This window comes from Engystomops pustulosus, chromosome 4 (genome assembly GCF_040894005.1).
Source record: "Engystomops pustulosus chromosome 4, aEngPut4.maternal, whole genome shotgun sequence".
NCBI classification, from domain to species: domain Eukaryota; kingdom Metazoa; phylum Chordata; class Amphibia; order Anura; family Leptodactylidae; genus Engystomops; species Engystomops pustulosus.
In genome coordinates this window covers 18522743-18543004 of record NC_092414.1, presented here as the reverse complement: position 1 = coordinate 18543004, position 20262 = coordinate 18522743, and the positions used below count along the sequence as shown (strand labels likewise).

At 45.5% G+C, this 20262-nt stretch overlaps 1 protein-coding gene across 2 annotated transcripts in view; it reads right to left on the bottom strand.

Moving 5' to 3' along the window:
- Positions 1 to 20262, bottom strand: part of ANO2 (anoctamin 2) — a 164854-nt gene that overhangs the window by 102782 nt on the left and 41810 nt on the right. For both annotated transcript variants that reach the window (XM_072145388.1, XM_072145389.1), the window contains 5 exons: positions 19342 to 19396; positions 18685 to 18736; positions 15703 to 15758; positions 14924 to 14965; positions 12085 to 12149 (listed from right to left, as the gene is read on the bottom strand). In XM_072145388.1, the coding sequence (XP_072001489.1) occupies positions 12085 to 12149; positions 14924 to 14965; positions 15703 to 15758; positions 18685 to 18736; positions 19342 to 19396 (270 nt within the window). The remainder of the gene's footprint in view (positions 1 to 12084; positions 12150 to 14923; positions 14966 to 15702; positions 15759 to 18684; positions 18737 to 19341; positions 19397 to 20262) is intronic.

Below are 20262 nucleotides of genomic sequence, written 5' to 3'. Positions count from 1 at the left end.
GGGGAATGTAAACAGATGCGCAAGAAGCGCATGATGCGCATGGAGCTGGCGCTCCGCTGCCAGGCGAGCTTTCGCCAATGCAAGCCCCTGTCTCTAGGCTACTCCCCAAACAGCACTTCTAAGAACCTTTTGTATAAGATCAAGTGTAGTAGCGTTCTTATAAGTTTAGGATATGCCGGGTGAGGGGAATGTAAACAGATGCGCAAGAAGCGCATGATGCGCATGGAGCTGGCGCTCCGCTGCCAGGCGAGCTTTCGCCAATTCAAGCCCCTGTCTCTAGGCTACTCCCCAAACAGCACTTCTAAGAACCTTTTGTATAAGATCAAGTGTAGTAGCGTTCTTATAAGTTTAGGATATGCCGGGTGAGGGGAATGTAAACAGATGCGCAAGAAGCGCATGATGCGCATGGAGCTGGCGCTCCGCTGCCAGGCGAGCTTTCGCCAATTCAAGCCCCTGTCTCTAGGCTACTCCCCAAACAGCACTTCTAAGAACCTTTTGTATAAGATCAAGTGTAGTAGCGTTCTTATAAGTTTAGGATATGCCGGGTGAGGGGAATGTAAACAGATGCGCAAGAAGCGCTGAAATAATATCCCTAAATGGTAAAAGTTTGCAAGTATATTTTGGGGATTACACAGCAGGGTGGCGACAAAGTTAACAACTTTGATGTGGAATGCCCTGTAATAGCTCTTGGGCGGTGTGCCTTTTATCGCCTAGGCTCAGCAGTTTCAGCACCGCCTGCTGTCGCTTAGCAACGGCACTGCTGCTGTGCCTAGAGCTACCGACTGATGGCGCCATGCCCACGGATGGTAATTCGGAGGAGGAGGAGGTGGAGGAGGGGTGGGAGGAGGTATAGTAGGCCTTTGAGACCTGGACCGAGGTAGGCCCCGCAATTCTCTGCGTCGGCAGTATATGACCAGCCCCAGGGTCAGACTCGGTCCCAGCCTGCACCAAGTTAAGTGTAGTAGCGTTCTCATAAGTTTGGGATATGGCGGGTGAGGGGAATGTAAACAGATGCGCAAGAAGCGCATGATGCGCATGGAGCTGGCGTTCCGCTGCCAGGCGAGCTTTCGCCAATCCAAGCCCCTGTCTCTAGGCTACTCCCCAAACAGCACTTCTAAGAACCTTTTGTATAAGATCAAGTGTAGTAGCGTTCTTATAAGTTTAGGATATGCCGGGTGAGGGGAATGTAAACAGATGCGCAAGAAGCGCTGAAATAATATCCCTAAATGGTAAAAGTTTGCCAGTATATTTTGGGGATTACACAGCAGGGTGGCGACAAAGTTAACAACTTTGATGTGGAATCCATGAAAACAACCCAAATTTCTGCCTGACACACCTCGTTTGATAAAGGGACGATGTATGGAGGCAGCTATATGGACGACTTTTGGAGGTAGCAATGGAGACAACGTGTGGAGGCTGCTATGGAGACAATTTAATTTGGATAGTGCCTGTATGTGGCAGTCCCAAACATTTTTCAAACCAGAGGAGCAGGTAGGTGGCCCTGCAGTAAAATGGAATAGATTGAGTGCCTGTATGTGGCAGTCCCAAAAATTGTTCAAACCAGAGGAGCAGGTAGGTGGCCCTGCAGTAAAATGGAATAGATTGAGTGCCTGTATGTGGCAGTCCCAAAAATTGTTCAAACCAGAGGAGCAGGTAGGTGGCCCTGCAGTAAAATGGAATAGATTGAGTGCCTGTATGTGGCAGTCCCAAAAATGTTTCAAACCAGAGGAGCAGGTAGGTGGCCCTCCAGTAAAATGGAATAGATTGAGTGCCTGTATGTGGCAGTCCCAAAAATGTTTCAAACCAGAGGAGCAGGTAGGTGGCCCTGCAGTAAAATGGAATAGATTGAGTGCCTGTATGTGGCAGTCCCAAAAATGTTTCAAACCAGAGGAGCAGGTAGGTGGCCCTCCAGTAAAATGGAATAGATTGAGTGCCTGTATGTGGCAGTCCCAAAAATTGTTCAAACCAGAGGAGCAGGTAGGTGGCCCTGCAGTAAAATGGAATAGATTGAGTGCCTGTATGTGGCAGTCCCAAAAATTTTTTAAAACAGAGGACCGGGTAGGTGGCCCTCCAGAAAAATGGAATAGATTGAGTGCCTGTATGTGGCACTCACAAAAATTGTTTCAAACAGAGGACCGGGTAGGTGGCCCTCCAGAAAAATTAAATGCATGAAGTACTATAGCAAGAGCCAGTGGGCCCTGTCAAAAAATAGCCAGTTTCCTCTGCTTTACTGTACAAAGAGGAGGAGAAGGAGGAAAATGAGGAGGAGGAGGAGGAGTGGATCAATTATTCAGGTTGAGCTTCCTTCACCTGGTGGAGATTGGAAATTCTGAGAAATCCAGCCTTTATTCATTTTAATAAGCGTCAGCCTGTCAGCGCTGTCAGTCGACAGGCGTGTACGCTTATCGGTGATGATGCCACCAGCTGCACTGAAAACCCGCTCGGACAAGACGCTAGCGGCAGGGCAGGCAAGAACCTCCAAGGCGTACAGCGCCAGTTCGTGCCACATGTCCAGCTTTGAAACCCAGTAGTTGTAGGGAGCTGTGTGATCATTTAGGACGATGGTATGGTCAGCTACGTACTCCCTCACCATCTTTCTGTAAAGATCAGCCCTACTCTGCCGAGACTGGGGACAGGTGACAGTGTCTTGCTGGGGTGACATAAAGCTGGCAAAAGCCTTGTAAAGCGTACCCTTGCCAGTGCTGGACAAGCTGCCTGCTCGCCTACTCTCCCTCGCTACTTGTCCCGCAGAACTACGCACTCTGCCGCTAGCGCTGTCAGAAGGGAAATACTGTTTCAGCTTGTGCACCAGGGCCTGCTGGTATTCATGCATTCTCACACTCCTTTCCTCTCCAGGGATGAGAGTGGGAAGATTTTGCTTGTACCGTGGGTCCAGGAGAGTGAACACCCAGTAATCGGTGCTGGAATAAATTCTTTGAACGCGAGGGTCACGGGATAGGCAGCCTAGCATGAAATCTGCCATATGCGCCAGAGTACCAACGCGTAAGAATTCACTCCCCTCACTGGCCTGACTGTCCATTTCCTCCTCCTCCAACTCCTCCAACTCCTCTTCTTCTGCCCATACACGCTGAACAGTGAAGGACTCAACAATGGTCCCCTCTTGTGTCTCGCCAACATTCTCCTCCTCTTCCTCCTCATCCTCCTCCACCTCCACCTCCTCCGATATGCGCTGAGAAACAGACCTCAGGGTGCTTTGGCTATCAACAAGGGAATATTCTTCCCCCGTCTCTTGTGACGAGCGCAAAGCTTCCGACTTCATGCTGACCAGAGAGTTTTTCAACAGGCCAAGCAGCGGGATGGTGAGGCTGATGATGGCGGCATCGCCACTGACCATCTGTGTTGACTCCTCAAAGTTACTCAGCACCTGACAGATATCAGACATCCACGTCCACTCCTCATTGTAGACTTGAGGAAGCTGACTGACCTGACTACCAGTTCTGGTGGAAGTTGACATCTGGCAGTCTACAATCGCTCTGCGCTGCTGGTAAACTCTGGATAACATGGTCAGTGTTGAATTCCACCTCGTGGGCACGTCGCACAACAGTCGGTGAGCGGGCAGTTGGAGGCGGCGCTGCGCTGCCCTGAGAGTGGCAGCATCTGGGCTGGACTTCCTGAAATGCGCACAGATGCGGCGCACCTTCGTGAGCAAATCAGACAGATTGGGGTATGTCTTGAGGAAACGCTGCACTATCAGATTTAACACATGGGCCAGGCATGGCACATGTGTCAGTCTGCCGAGTTGCAGAGCCGCCACCAGGTTACGGCCGTTGTCACACACAACCATTCCCGGCTTGAGGTTCAGCGGTGCCAGCCACAGATCAGTCTGCGCCGTGATGCCCTGTAATAGCTCTTGGGCGGTGTGCCTTTTGTCGCCTAGGCTCAGCAGTTTGAGCACCGCCTGCTGTCGCTTAGCGACGGCACTGCTGCTGTGCCTAGAGCTACCGACTGATGGCGCCGTGCCCACGGATGGTAGTTCGGAGGAGGAGGTGGAGGAGGGGTGGGAGGAGGAGGAGGCATAGTAGGCCTGAAACACCTGGACCGAGGTAGGCCCCGCAATCCTCGGCGTCGGCAGTATATGAGCAGCCCCAGGGTCAGACTCGGTCCCAGCCTCCACCAAGTTAACCCAATGTGCCGTCAGCGATATATAGTGGCCCTGCCCGGCAGCACTCGTCCACGTGTCCGTGGTCAGGTGGACCTTGTCAGAAACGGCGTTGGTCAGGGCACGGATGATGTTGTCTGACACGTGCTGGTGCAGGGCTGGGACGGCACATCGGGAAAAGTAGTGGCGGCTGGGGACCGAATACCGAGGGGCGGCCGCCGCCATGAGGTTGCGAAAGGCCTCGGTCTCTACTAGCCTATAGGGCAGCATCTCCAGGCTAAGCAATCTGGAGATGTGCACATTAAGGGCTTGGGCGTGCGGGTGGGTTGCACTATATTTGCGTTTCCGCTCCAGCGTCTGGGGTATGGAGAGCTGAACGCTGGTGGATGCTGTGGAGGATCGTGGAGGCGACGATGGGGTTTTTGTGGCAGGGTCCTGGGCAGGGGGCTGACTAGCAGCTGACACAGGGGAAGGAGCAGTGGTGTGCACGGCCGGAGGTGAACGGGCTTGTTGCCACTGAGTGGGGTGCTTAGCATTCATATGCCTGCGCATACTGGTGGTAGTTAAGCTAGTAGTGGTGGAACCCCTGCTGAGCCTGGTTTGGCAAATGTTGCACACCACAGTCCGTCGGTCATCCGGTGTTTCCTTAAAGAACCTCCACACTTCTGAAGATCTAGCCCTCGCCGCAAGAGCCCTCACCACGGGAGCTTCACTAGTTGACAGTGGCGCTGATGCACCAGCTCTGGCCCTGCCTCTCCGTCTGGCCCCACCACTGCCTCTTCCAACCTGTTCAGGTCGAGGACTCTCCTCCGTCTCAGAAGCACTGTGTTCACCCGGCCTCTCAACCCAGCTTGGGTCTGTCACCTCATCATCCTCCGATCCCTCAGTCTGCTCCCCCCTCGGACTTCCTGCCCTGACAACAACTTCCCCACTGTCTGACAACCGTGTCTCCTCATCGTCGGACACCTCTTTACACACTTCCACTACGTCAAGAAGGTCATCATCACCCACAGACTGTGACTGGTGGAAAACCTGGGCATCGGAAAATTGCTCAGCAGCAACCGGACAAGTGGTTTGTGACTGTGGGAAGGGTCCAGAAAACAGTTCCTCAGAGTATGCCGGTTCAAATGCCAAATTTTCCTGGGAGGGGGCAGACTGGGGGGGAGGAGGCTGAGGTGCAGGAGCTGGAGGAGTGGCGATTACGGTGACATGGGTGGACTGCGTGGAAGACTGACTGGTGGTGGACAAATTGCTCGAAGCATTGTCAGCAATCCACGACATCACCTGTTCGCACTGTTCTGGCCTCAACAGTGCTCTACCACGAGTCCCAGTAACTTCAGACATGAACCTAGGGAGTGTAGCTCTGCGGCGTTCCCCTGCTCCCTCATCAGCAGGTGGTGTCTCACCCCGCCCAGGACCACGGCCTCTGACCCCTGCAGTAGTTGGACGCCCACGTCCCCGCCCTCGTCCTCTACCCCTAGCCCTCGGGTTAAACATTTTTAAAATGAGAGTTATAACTTTATTTTTTTTTTTACTTTTTTTTGTTTTTTTTTGTGTTTTTTTTTTTTTTTTTGTGTTTTTTGTTTTTTTTTGAGTTTTTAAAACCAAACAATGCTATCCTATTGCTATGGCTATTTTCTAGCCAAGTATCAAAGGAAGCACAGTACTATGCCAGATGAGATGACACTGAGTTATTGCCTAATAGAAATCCAACCCCTACTGAATTTTGCCACTTCAGCCTTTGCTATGGATATGTGCGCCACTAAGCGCAGAACACAGCGGTCGCAAGTCCCACTACAAATTGCTCAGAATTGGCAAGTACATGCACTGCAGAAACTACAGTCACCAGCAGATCAACCAGAAATCAAATATATAGAACGCTACTGTAGGCTTCAAGAAGCTGTTTGTATTCTCCTATGGCTATTTTCTAGCCAAGTATCAAAGGAAGCACAGTACTATGCCAGATGAGATGACACTGAGTTATTGCCTAATAGAAATCCAACCCCTACTGAATTTTGCCACTTCGGCCTTTGCTATGGATATGTGCGCCACTAAGCGCAGAACACAGCGGTCGCAAGTCCCACTACAAATTGCTCAGAATTGGCAAGTACATGCACTGCAGAAACTACAGTCACCAGCAGATCAACCAGAAATCAAATATATAGAACGCTACTGTAGGCTTCAAGAAGCTGTTTGTATTCTCCTATGGCTATTTTCTAGCCAAGTATCAAAGGAAGCACAGTACTATGCCAGATGAGATGACACTGAGTTATTGCCTAATAGAAATCCAACCCCTACTGAATTTTGCCACTTCAGCCTTTGCTATGGATATGTGCGCCACTAAGCGCAGAACACAGCGGTCGCAAGTCCCACTACAAATTGCTCAGAATTGGCAAGTACATGCACTGCAGAAACTACAGTCACCAGCAGATCAACCAGAAATCAAATATATAGAACGCTACTGTAGGCTTCAAGAAGCTGTTTGTATTCTCCTATGGCTATTTTCTAGCCAAGTATCAAAGGAAGCACAGTACTATGCCAGATGAGATGACACTGAGTTATTGCCTAATAGAAATCCAACCCCTACTGAATTTTGCCACTTCGGTCTTTGCTATGGATATGTGCGCCACTAAGAGCTAAACACAACGGTAGCAAGTCCCCCTGCTAATTCCTCACAAAATGGTAAAAGATGCAAATTAAAATAAAAAAAGTAGAACGTTATTGTAGCCCTAAGAAGGGCTGTTGGGTTCTTTGAGAATCACTCCTGCCTAACAGTAAGCTAATAGAACACCCTAACGCTTTCCCTGAGCAGCAGCAGCTCTCTCCCTAGCGGCATCCAGAGACAGAATGATCCGAGCAGCGCGGCCAGCGGCTAGTCTATCCCAGGGTCACCTGATCTGGCCAGCCAACCACTGCTATCGACGTGTAAGGGTACCACGTCATGCTGGGTGGAGTGCAGAGTCTCCTGGCTTGTGATTGGCTCTGTTTCTGGCCGCCAAAAAGCAAAACGGCGGGAGCTGCCATTTTCTCGAGCGGGCGAAGTATTCGTCCGAGTAACGAGCAGTTTCGAGTACCCTAATGCTCGACCGAGCATCAAGCTCGGACGAGCATGTTCGCTCATCTCTAACGACAACACATTAGATGTCTGGCCCCTAAACCACTTCTACAGGCTCCTGTAAAGAGTCATGTGGGCAGTTCTAGTCTTCAGCAGTGTCACGCCCCTCCTCGCATTGGCCAGTATTCATCATTATGACCCAACCCAAGGGTTTTTTTTTAGGCCAGACCTGAGCCTATCCCTCATCTGCTCATCCCTATCAATGAGGGATAGATAAACAAATTTCAACTGTACAACATCTATTGAAGGATGAAAATATTTGGAAATGTTAATAAGAAAAAAAGGTAGAAGATAAAATTAGACTACACACGCAGACTGTTTGTAGTCTGTAACCATGGATACACATAGGTCTACATTGAAGTAATAAAAATCAAAGTGTAGACAATTTCTAACCAATTCGCCTAATGGGGCACATTTACTTATCCGGTCCTGTCGCGATCCCGTGGTGCGTTGTCCGACGAGGATTCGGGTCCGGCGCGATTCACTAAGGTTGCCAAATTTCCTGCAGGTGTCGCTTCCGCGCCGAGTTCTGCCGGAGTTCACCTTCTTCTTCCCAGTGCATTTGAGTGCTGATCTTGCAACATATTGGGGCACATTTACTTACCCGGTCCATTTGCGTTCCAGCGGCGGCTTCTCTGACGAGCGTTCGGGTCTTCCGGCGATTCATGAAGGTCCTGCGCCCGATGTCCACCAGGTGGCGCTGCTGCACCGAAATCCGCCGAGGTGCCCCGGAGTTCATCGTCTTCATCGTGGTGCATGTGAGTGACCCGTGCGACCAATTTTTTTGTTTAAAATGCGGCGTTTTTTCCGAATCCGTCGGGTTACCGTTCGGCCATGGCCCCCGATTTCCGTCGCGTGCATGCCAGCGCCGATGCGCCACAAACCGATCGCGTTCGCCAAAATCGCGGGGCAATTCAGGGAAAATCGGCGCAAATCGGAAATATTCGGGTAACACGTCAGGAAAACGCGAATCGGGCCCTTAGTAAATGACCCCCACTTCGTTTTTTAAATTCCGTGGTTTGTCCGAATCCGTCGGGTTGTCTGACGGCCACACCCCCCGATTTCTGTCACATGCATGCCGCTGCCGATTCACCACAATCCGATCGTGTGCGCCAAAAACCCGGGGCAATTTGGCAAAACGGCGCAAAATGGAAATATTCGGGAAAACCCAACGGAATCATGGTCCGTGGACCCTTAGTAAATGTGCCCCACTGAGTACATTTGAAGCAATTCAAAAAGTTGGTTGTGAAAGTAAGATAAAGCAGTAGAAGATAGAATCAGACTACACACACAGATTGTTTGTAGTCTGTAACCACGGAGACAAATAGTCTAGCATTGTCGCTGTATACAGTCAAACGGTAGCCAATTTTTTTTGTCAAGCCTATTTGCCGAGTTGATGAATTTTTGGAAACGATGCAAAAATTTACTGGCGAAGGTCTACACGGCCTCTCGTAAAGAATATAATACTAATTGAAAAATCTCCTTAAGCAGCAGTTGATCTCGCTTTGTATTCAATCCTTCACGGATATGGGATCATACAGTACAATGTGTTAAATGGCTGAATATCCATACAATAGCTCGTCGGCCGGCATTCTATACCCATGACTAGATGATCCGAGCTCCATGGAAGAGGAAATGGATATTCCAAACGGCCGGTAAATTGAATGATAAGTGTAAAATATAGAGTAACAACTGCTGCGAGGGAAGTCACTTCTTCGAGTTTCTAGCTTTCATTAGCCGTGTATCATGATACACGATCAAGAGTAAGTAGTTAATGATCTCAACTCGTCTGTCATCGAAAATGTTCTAGTGCCTCTTTCCACTTCAGATCTTATCTATCGGCCTTGAAACAAGGATCGGGTTTCCTGGATGGATGTCATTGTTTCGGTGCCAGCTTCCCAAATGATTAACCATGCAAATCTGTTTTGGTGCTTTTCCCAGCGAGGGTTGTATCCCCCCCCCCCCCTGCATCTGCTAAAATGTCCCTGTTAAGCCGGAGGAGAAAAAAAACTCCATCTTTGTTTTGCAACTTTTTCTCATGTTTTTTTGGAAGTAAACGACCCCGGCGTAATTCCGGGGAAAGGGGGGAACTGGGACAAATTGTAATGGGATTGTTGTATAGTCACATTTCCTGTACTAGGGGGTCTCTGTTGGGTCTTGTAAACATCTATCTGTTTTTGTTTTTTTTGGGAGAGTCCATTTTTGAGGTGTATGCTTTTCCAAAAATGTATTCTAAAACTCTTGTGAAATGAGTTAAAAAATACAAAAAAATTTTTAGACTCTGAGCGGAGCTCCAAATATTGTGTTGGGACTAACATAATAATTGGAGCTCCGGTCAAAAATTTTTTGGTATTTTTTAACCCGTTTCATAAGTGCTTTTTAGGCACTATGGGGGTCATTTACTAAGGGCCCGAATCGCGTTTCTCAGTTTTTTCCGTTTTGCACCGATGCGATCGGATTGTGGCGCACGGGCGCCGGCTTGCACGCGATGGAAATCGGGGGCGTGGCCGTTAGAAAACCCGACAGATTCGGAAAAAACGCCGTATTTAAAAAAAAAGTGTCACTTGACACGCACTTACCTGCACCCATGATAGCTTGGTAAATCCGGCCCTATATATTTTTCTAAATCGGTCCTGGGCCGTTGTTTGTTGCTCCTTTTTTGAAGAGTGTTGCACAACTTTTTAGAATTCTTATTCTAAAACTCATTGGGGCAAATTTACTTACCCGGTCCTGTCGCGACCCCCGATCCGGACGGTCTGGCGAAGATGAAGTCCGGCGCGATTCATCAAGATCGTGTGCCCGAGATCATGCATCTGTCGCTTCCCCGCTCAGGTCCGCCGGAGTTTACCTTCTTCTTCCCAGTGTATGTAAGTGCATGTCTTGCGACACAATTTGATTTGTTAAATCCCGCACGTAGTCCAAATCCGTCGGATCGTCCGACGGCCTGGCCCCCCAAGTTGTGAAAGCCGGCGCGATTGTGACACAAAACAATCACATGTGACACAATCCCCGGCACGATGCCCGAAAACTTCGAAAAACTCGACGGAAATGCGGCTGCGGGACCTTAGTAAATAAGCCCTATTGTTTTTGTCATGTGACATCACTGAGCTTCAACTCAACTTCTTCCACTCGCCGACATCTAGAGTCCTACTTTAAAGGGGTTTTCCCACAAAACAAGTTACGCCCTATCAGAATAGGGTCTGACTTGCTGATTGGTGGGGGTCCCCTGTACCCCAGTTGGACCCCTTGTCGCTCCTCGAGATGTCCATATCAGCCGGTCGCGCATGGTCGGACTGCCCCATGCATCTCTATGGAGCTGACGGAGATTGCCGAGTGGCTTCTCCAGTCATCTCGGGCTAACGATGATAAGTTCAACTTGGGTACATCGGACCACCTTCTCGTGATCTGTGACGATCCCTTCACTGATACCCCCACCAATCAGCAAGTTAGACCCTATCTTCGTGGGAAAACCACTTTGAGAACCAGAATTTCAATAGTGGGAGAACATCCAATATCACCCAGATCGGGTCTACTTACATTTTGGTAGGTAGCTTGTGGGCACCCAGTTAAGTAACCTCCACTACAAACTTGATGATGAATTTGACCTTTTGTGACCCTCCCTCCAACATTTCCAGGTTTTTTTATGATACCTATTACCTATCCTCAGGATATATCATCTGTATGAGATAAGTAGGAGGCTCTGTAGCTTAAACTCCACTACCAAGCAACTGTTCCGCTTCTAGTGGTGGAAGCCAGAACTACAAGACTCCATCCACAATACAGAAGCCATTTCGGAGAACCAGCTGGAGGTGAGCGTCATAAAGATAACAGTGGACAGAACTTTCGGCTTCTAGAACATTGCTGAAGAGTTGATTGGTGTTGGGTCTGGTCATTGGGTCCAACTGATCTAAAACTGTTGACCTAACCCAAACATCAGTATTGAAATGGCGCTTTAGGTAACCCTGTAAAATCTCTGTTATTATTGTCTATTTATCTAAAATAAATATTTCATTCTTTTAAAATCTGCATAATTTATTCAAATTGCACAGAAAATATGGATTATTGTGAGGAGAAATATTTTTTTTGCTAATTTTTGCCCCACAAAACAGACCTGATTAGATAATTAGAAAATCGTCCAGAAAATCTCCTTGTAGTGTCCGATTACACAAACCATGAAGGACCAATTACATATTTTTCTTGTTAACTGATTAAAGGGATTGTCCAGAATTAGAAAAATATGGCATTTTTTCCTCTAAAACAGTGTCACAATTGTACAGAAGAGGTGTGTGGCACTGAGTCCCGCAATTTAACTGAGCTGCAATACCAGACACAACCTTTGAAGAGGGGTGGCGCTGTTTAAATATGGAAGCACCCATTTTTTTTCTATTTCTGTACAACCGGTTTAGAACAATAAACAGATAACAGATAATAGAAACATAATAATAATAATAGTAATAATAATAATTATTATTAACAATAATAATAATAATTGGAGATGAGCAGACCTGAACTTTACGTTTGGCATCCTTCATTCGGCAGCTCCGCCTAACCTGGACATGTTCTTTGATGGCGAATCAGGTAGCTTTAGGCCCCTAGCAATTATGCATGGCTGTGATTGGCCAGGTGTGTCCACCATGTGTCTACCTAACCAATCACAGCCATGCCAAGTTGCTAGGGGTGTAAAGCTGCCTGATTGGCTTCTCTGCAGCCCATCAAATAAAATGTCCGGGTTAGGCAGAGCTGTATAACAGTGGACGACAAACCTAAATTTTGGGTCCACTCATCTGTATTAATAATAATAATTAAAAAAAAAAAAGTATGAAACTAAAAATAAAGTTCATTACGTTACCTTATTAAATCGATAGGCTGATATTTGTAGAACGCTCCATATCTTGCCCACTCTCGATGTAATAGCTAAAAAAATAATTGAAAAAGACAACACAAAGTTATAAAATGTGAAATTTAAAGGGAACCTGTCATCAGAATTTGGCCTAATAAACCACTAGCAGTATGTTGTCACGAAGCTGAACAGCTTTTAGATCATGTATCTTTCATGGCCCAACTTGGTGGCATCATATAGAAAATCAGCTTTGGAATGAGATATTGATTGGTTGTATAAAGTCAGGGAGGCGGAGAGTTTAACACTGAAGTCAAGCTCCCCCAACCTCTGAAGCCTTCTCCCATGTGATTGATATTATGCATCAGACTTCAGGAGATTTGATCAGTGATGTCCCTGGACACAGGACCATAATTACAGTGAAGGGGGAGGTGAAGTTTGATTTCAGTGTTAAACTCTCCGCCTCCATGACTTCATAAATCCAATTTTCATCTCACTTTAAAGTCGATTCTCTGGATGATGCCACCACACCTGGCCATGAAAGAAACATCTTCTAGAAGGTGTTCAGCTGCGTGACAACCTACTGCTAGTAGTTTATTAGACCAATTTCTGATGACAGGTTCCCTTTAAATGACTGGATCAGCCTATAAATCCCCTAACTTTTTTAAAGGAAATCTATCACCAGGAGGAAGTATTGTAAACCAGGCACACTGACATACTGGTGTGTGTCCCCTCTGGTAGGATCTGCTCTTTTTAAAGAGTTACCTATGCCCTTGTTTTTAAGAATAAAAGGCTTAAAAATTATGGAAATTAGTCTGAGGGGCTCCAGGGTCTACTAAACCAATGGAGCCAGGAGCTCCTCGGCTCATTTGCATAATTGTAAAATCCTTTTTTTTGTAAAAACCAGGGAATAATAAGCTAAAAGAAGGGCAGATCCTGCCGGAGGGGGCAAACACCTGTATATTAGTGTTCTTGGTTTACAATCCTTCATCCTGCTGGTAGATGTACTTTAATGGCGAATAACAATTCTTTAAATCCCATAAATAAAAATTTTTTAAAATTTAAAATAAAAGGTCTGCAATTGTTTTAAATTGAAGTAAGTGAAATGAAAGAACGAAATATTTAAAAAAATATATTTTTATTTCATGACCGTTTTTGTTTACGTAGTTTCCTGCTAGGTAAAATTTACATTTTTTGGAATCTTTTTTTTATAATATAAAAAATATCAAATAAGGAAGGTTCCTGTTTAAGTCATTAAGGGGGGAGTTTTACTGGCACATTATACAAACCGTGCCCCTCCCACTAGGTCCTACCTGGTGTACAATAGCGTTATAGCCTGGACCTGGCACAGGTCGTAGCTATTGCTCAGGCGTAAGGCGTCCTGAACAACACCGCCTACTGCCTGCCGTGTCCCGCCCACATGACGTAGAGGGGGAATAGTCACAACTACAGGCAATTGCCGTGATAACCCCCCCCTCCCCCATTGATTTATATTAGCACCAGGGTTGGGCTGGCCCACCAGAAGATCCTCCAGTGGGCCCATGTTCTAATCCAACACTGAACCCCACATGTCAAGCAGAAGAAACTCCAATTTGGAGGATGCTAGGCTCCATGTCATAAGCTGTGATAAACGGTGGGCCCCCAGAAAAATTTGATCCAGTGGGCCTAAGGAACCTCAGTCCGACCCTGATCAGCACTGTGTAATTCCAAATTTCACCTGCGGCGGCACTGTTGGGGAATTAGAAATGATAGATACTCTTTAACATCAGTTTCCACTTCTCAAGGTGCAGAATGTATCTATGCAAGTTGTATAATAAGTAAGTGCCCCCGTCATCCCCTCCGATCTGATCAGTGTATTTCAGGAAATTAAACTCTGGAATGATTACACCGATAGGAAACAGATGAAGAGCCGGGGAGCGGTATAGCAGGTTCTTCCACCAGACATGTGTGAATAATCAGCGCAGGATTTTTGGAAAGAAGCTTTTATGAATTTTAACGCTTAACACTTCATAAAAGAACCAAACGGGTTGGATAGAAAAAAGGCCCAAAAATTTATATAGAAATATAGAAAAGATATTGGCATCCTGTTGTGTTAAACTGTATGTCCGGGTATCCTGGATTGAGAGTAGGACTCTAAAGTCCGTTGACCAAGAACGAGTTTATTCTGACAAACTCATTGGGGCAGATTTACTTACCCGGCCCATTCGCGATCCAGCGATCCACGTTCTCTGCACTGGATTCGGGTCCAGACGGGATTCATTAAGGTAGTTCCTCCGCCGTCCACCAGGTGGCGCTGCTGCGCTGAAGAGCATCGGAACACACTGGAGTACACTGAGCCGGGCTCAGTGAAGGTAAGTGCAAGCTCCGCGACACATTTTTTTTTAAAAGCGCCGGTTTTTCCGAATCCATCGGGTTTTCGTTCGGCCACGCCCCCGATTTCCGTTGCGTGCATGCCAGCGCCGATGTGCCACAATCCGATCGCGTGTGCCAAAATCCCCGGGCAATTCAGGGGAAATCGGCGCAAATCGGAAATATTCGGGTAACACGTCGGGAAAACGCAATCGGGCCCTTAGTAAATGACCCCCATTCTCTAGTGGAAAGAACCAAGAATCCGTGAGCTGCACTGACAAGCCGAGCTCGGTTCTGTGATTCTAGAGTCAGTTCAGTAAATTCCAGACTTGATTTTGTGATTGCTGAGATTGGATCAGATATTGGTCGAACAACAAATATAAAGACATTCAATTTATAAACTCAATTCTACTGGGAAAAGTGGGAAAAGGTTTTGTTTTAGAGTGGGAGGAGTTTCCCATAAGTAGGAGGAGATTTTTTTTTAAAGGAAATAAAAGCTTACCATCCTCTCATTCATTTCACTCTTGTTGTGGTCGTAGTCCCCCTAGAAATACATTAGATAATAGATTAGAACTTTTAAACATTTTTGTATAATTTAGAAAATGTATAATCAGAAAAGTAAAGAATCCTTAAAGGGATTTTGCAGGGGAAGGATAATTTTATGTAAAATAGCTGGGTGTAGGGGTCCCAGCATAAGAAAATTTTAGTAACCCGCTGCTCTAGTCAAGATACTACTTCGTTCTTCTAAATTCCTGGTCTCTCTCTCTCTTAACACACAAAAAAGTTTAGAAATGCCCTTGAAGCCAATCACTGGGTAGAGTGGTGACCCGCCTTATCCAGTTATTGGCCGAACCGACATCCAACTATTTCCTGTCTATTGGGTGCCAGCAACGAAGGAACTGTAGTAGGGACCCAATCAGCTACAGGAACTAAGCAGGGGGAACCAGGAATAAGTGAGTAACGTTTTAGAATATTTTACTCTTCTGATCCTAAATTAAAACAAAAATTTTTAAAAAAAATTAAAACAAAAAAACATCAATAAAAACAAAAAAAAATTGGTCGGCCAATGAAAACTTTTCTTCTCTCCACAGGATATTGTCAAATTTTTTGATTAGTGAGGGTTAGATCACTGGGACCACATGGTCACGAACATCCATTTATCGGTATGGGGGTGTCACGTACTGCTGTGGATAGGGGATGACTTGTTTTTAATGGTAGACCCCTTTAAGTGTTTGTTTAACAAGTTGTCTATTTTGTTCTCTTTGTGAAAGTACAACTTACATCATGTAGAGGATATGCTGAGTCGTACACATGGTTTGCTATCAATGTGGTAATACCTTAAAAAAAACAGAAAAAACTAAATATTAGTTCCATATATAAGAAGATCATATATTGGTTATGTACAAGAAAATCCAAGTTTTTCGACTAAGATGGCATCGTACTATTAGTAGTCACAGAATTGCAAAGTACTAAGACCTAATTTATTGGTAAGAGCTAAAGTTTTGACGTTATAGCAGAATAAATGTTTTCTAGAAACTTCTGTAAAGACCTTCTCGAAAAATTCCTAATGATTTCCATTTACCTGTGAATGTGAATAGGTCGGGTTCCAGCCATCCCTGTGTCTATATACCAACTCCTTTGCGTGTCAACAACCTAGTTCTTCTAGATTAGAACGCTAAAAGTTCTTGATGACTTATAGCAAAGGGATTGGAACCAAAAATATACTTCGATCCAACTGAGATTGCTTTAAAAAAAATGAAGGCCTATAGCATGGGCCATCATTTTATAGTCACATGTTCCAAGGTTGGTTGCCATCAAAATCTTAAATTCTTAACATTAGTCATAATTGCACAATCATTGAATGTCACATGTTCTTAGGGACACCGGCCAATTTGCATTACGAAGGCTGTTAATGTGTATCAGTGGGGTTCCAGTCCCCGAAGCACCCAGTGTTGGGTCAGTTCCCCAACCCAAGTTGGGGAAACTCACAAATTGGTTCCTCTGAATAATGAATTCCGTAGGCTCTTGGCAACTAATGGCAAAGAACCAATGGTAGGTGGCACAAACAATCCATCTAGATCCGGCTTAAAGATTAACTAATATTGACTTCAAATTTAGCATTGGTCATTAGTATTTATTCACTGGAGAACTCTACTAACCAACTACTATTGCCTTCAAAAACTGAGGTCCTGAGCATAGCCCATGGTTGTGTAATATTTGTGGCCCCTAGTTCCATGGGACTCCCACCAACAAATATTGCCTTCAAAAACTAAGATCCTAAGCATAGACTATTGTTGTGTAATCTTTGGAGGCCACTAGTTCCATACAATCCCCACCGACTAAGACCCTAAGCATAGAACGTCATTGTAGGCCACTAAATCTCTGGAACATTAAAGGGAACCTACCACCACAAATCTACCTATAAAGGTAGATCTGGTGGTAGGTGGATCAATAGGAGGTAAGGATAGCCCTTTTAAGGGCTAATCCTCACGTCTCCGCACTTTTTTGGTAACTTATATGCAAATTTTGTTATGCGGCTACTGGGGCGTGGAGTAGCCGCATCTGAGGTTACACGGCACGGCTACTCCACGCCCCGGTAGCCTCTTTTCTCCTCCACAGCAGGCCCGAGCCTGCGCGGTCCCCGCTCCGAAGCCGGAGCTGCACAGACGCGGGCCTGCTGTTCTGCGCGCCGAAGATAGTGAGTAGGAGGAGAAAAGAGGCTACCGGGGCGTGGAATAGCCGTGCCTTGTAACCTCAGATGCGGCTACTCCACGCCCCAGTAGCCGCATAACAAAATTTGCATATAAGTTTAATAAAAGTTACCAAAAAAGTGCAGGGATGTGAGGATTAGCCCTTAAAAGGGCTATCCTCACGTCCTATTGATCCACCTACCACCCGATCTACCTTTATAGGTAGATTTGTGGTGGTAGGTTCCCTTTAACTACTGGACATATATCGTCGTTATATATTGTTTGGTGCCAACAACTGTGAATGGGCACCACAAAAAAGCTAAGTTATTAAATATTTTAAGGGATTTTACGACATGAAAGCACAATGTAAAAACAGGAGGCTTCACGGAACGGGATCATATGACACGAAACCTCACAGGTAGTCCTGGAGGATATTTCCCTGTTGCGAGCCAGCAATATGACTGCTTTTCGAGAGTTCACTTCACAATTAGCATGTGGAAAGCCAGTAAAAACATAGCTGAACACAAGAGCAGGAATGATGGAAAGATTGTATATGCTGAATTCACCTGCGTGTATAATAACGTGTCAGCAAAAAATGCTCTATTATAGGTCCAAGTGCCATGAAATGGTGGAAAATGTAATATCGAAATCATAAAACTCTAGACAAAAACATTCCAAAAAAATGAGCAAAAAGTAAAAAAGACACATAGAAGTCATTCATCTTGCCTCAAAATTAACCATTTACAGGGTAGGAGGCAAGGTAAAACGGTTTGCCCGAATAAAAGTCTTAATAACATATAAAAGGTCCTCAATATAAGACTGGTTGGTGTAGAACACTTTTCTCCCCCCACAAAACAGCTGGACTTAGAAGGGGGTGAACAGATAATGGAACAGGAAATATACAGCTCCATTTCCTGTGTAGTGGTCAGACCAGGTTACTGCAGATCTGTTTTCATTCACCTGAATGGGAGCTGAGCTGCAATTACTCAGTTTGACCACTATCAGGAAATAGAGCTGTGTGCTTCCTGTTCCATTCTCTGTTCATCAGCTTTGAAGGACCCTTTCTTTACTGTAAAGTACTAGTTCAACTCAGTTTAGTTTGGTCTGATACAACATGGACTATGTATGATGTAGCTCCCTTACCAATGCAGAAATCTAATTTTTCTGCCTTCGGGGATGTGCCAAGTGAAGACCAATCAGAATGGAGCAATATGAACATGTGACACCATATTACCTTGTCAGACTACTATTAGACCTGGCCTAAAGTAGGTATTAAAAAATTACCAGGTACTTTCCAATACTTTCCATACTAAAAGCAAATAAAAATAGTTACAACTGACTCAAGGGGACTCAGTAGCCAGCACAAAAAGGGGGCTTCAGAATGTTGGCATAGTGCCATGAAACTGTCCCAAAAAGTTGCAAATTTTTGCCATTGGCAGTCCAAAAAGTTTGAACTTTTTAGATTTCCCAAAAACTAGGCTAATAAATTCGTCAACTCACCTGTCGTCAAAAAAGTCTGTAAAAATCCTTAATTTTAAACATAAAAATTAACGAAAAAAAAAATCACACATACCCATACTGTATTTGGCCTTTGTACAAGATGTTCTCTTTAGAATTTCATGTACCTAGCAAAAGATAAAAACATTTGAAAGAAATAAAGATAGAAGGAAAGAGAGTTAGAAAGAAAGTTAAAAAAAAAGGAAGAAAAAGAAAGAAATAGGAGGTCTTCTGGAGGACCACTATGCCCTTGGAGCCAATGGAGACTTAGCAGAAAATCCATAGTGTGGGTGATGGCCCCCGTGGTGACCCCCTCTGGATAGTGTAACAATATTCTGGTTCATGTCCCTTTCTCTACTTTGGATCTGGATCAAATGTTTCTGAGGCCTGAAGGCCAACGAGAGAGTCATATTAAGTGAACAGAGTTAAAACAGGTTGCCCAAAATCAAAAAGTTAAAAATTCTCTAAAATAACAATGTTACTAATTCGTTTTGTCTATCTGGGTCCCAACCCAGGAAGCAATGAAAAAAAGATGAGCCAGGGATCGGTTCAAGGACTATTTTTGACCCTACTAAACTTCATAAATTTGGACAACCCCTTTAGATTTTGAACTATTTTGTAGAACCCCTATCTAACTCCAAAGCATCTGATGACCTCAAAAAGGATGACAAATACTCGGTCGAAAATGCGGTAAAAATCTACTCGAAGGGCTTCAGATTTCCGATATACTTACTATTCGACTGCGCGTTGCATTGTCAAAAAATGTGTCTTTGTCTTTGATGTTGTACCTGAAAAATTTTAAAATATCATGAATATCTTTGGTGTGATCCATGGAAGTGAAAAATTCTACAAATCATTTTGGGGAATTCCATTGTCTCACAGGTCACGAGTCTTACGAATCAGGTTCTTATCATATTGGATTACAGTTCCTCACTGTCATACATTTCTACGGCATGTTCCATTCATAGAGGATCTTCAACTCATCAAGGCTCCTCCTAGTAACTAATTCTGAGAAGTCTAGCCAAAAAAAGATCTTGACTCTAAAAGGGCTTATACATCAATTTCTATTGGCTCACTTAACTCTCCAAGACACCTTGATATTTTTCATTAAACTTTGAGTTAGTGTGTAGAGACCTAGCTGCCGTGACTCACTGTTCCCCCTCCCTTCCCCTTAGACTTCTTTGTAATCTGACACCTAATCGAGCTTCAAGAGAGGATTCAGCAGAGATTTCAGAGTGAAAGCAACTGAGGGAATTCCAACTGATGGACCTTGCCAATTTTACCATCAATCTTGCCAATCTGTACCATCAACATTTGAAAGTCAACGGGAACTACGACACTGGGGCAGATTTACTTACCCGGTCCATTCGCGATCCAGCCGTGCGTTCTCTGCGCTGGATTCGGGTCCGGCCGGGATTTATTAAGGTAGTTCCTCTGCCGTCCACCAGGTGGCGCTTCTGCGTTGAAAAGCATCGGAACACACTGGAGTTCACCGGCTCGGGCTGAGTGAAGGTAAGTGCAAGCTCCGCGACAGATTTTTTGTTTTAAATGCGGCGGTTTTTCCGAATCTGTCGGGTTTTCATTCGGCCACGCCCCCCCATTTCCGTCTCGTGCATGCCAGCGCCGATGCGCCACAATCCGATCGCGTGTGCCA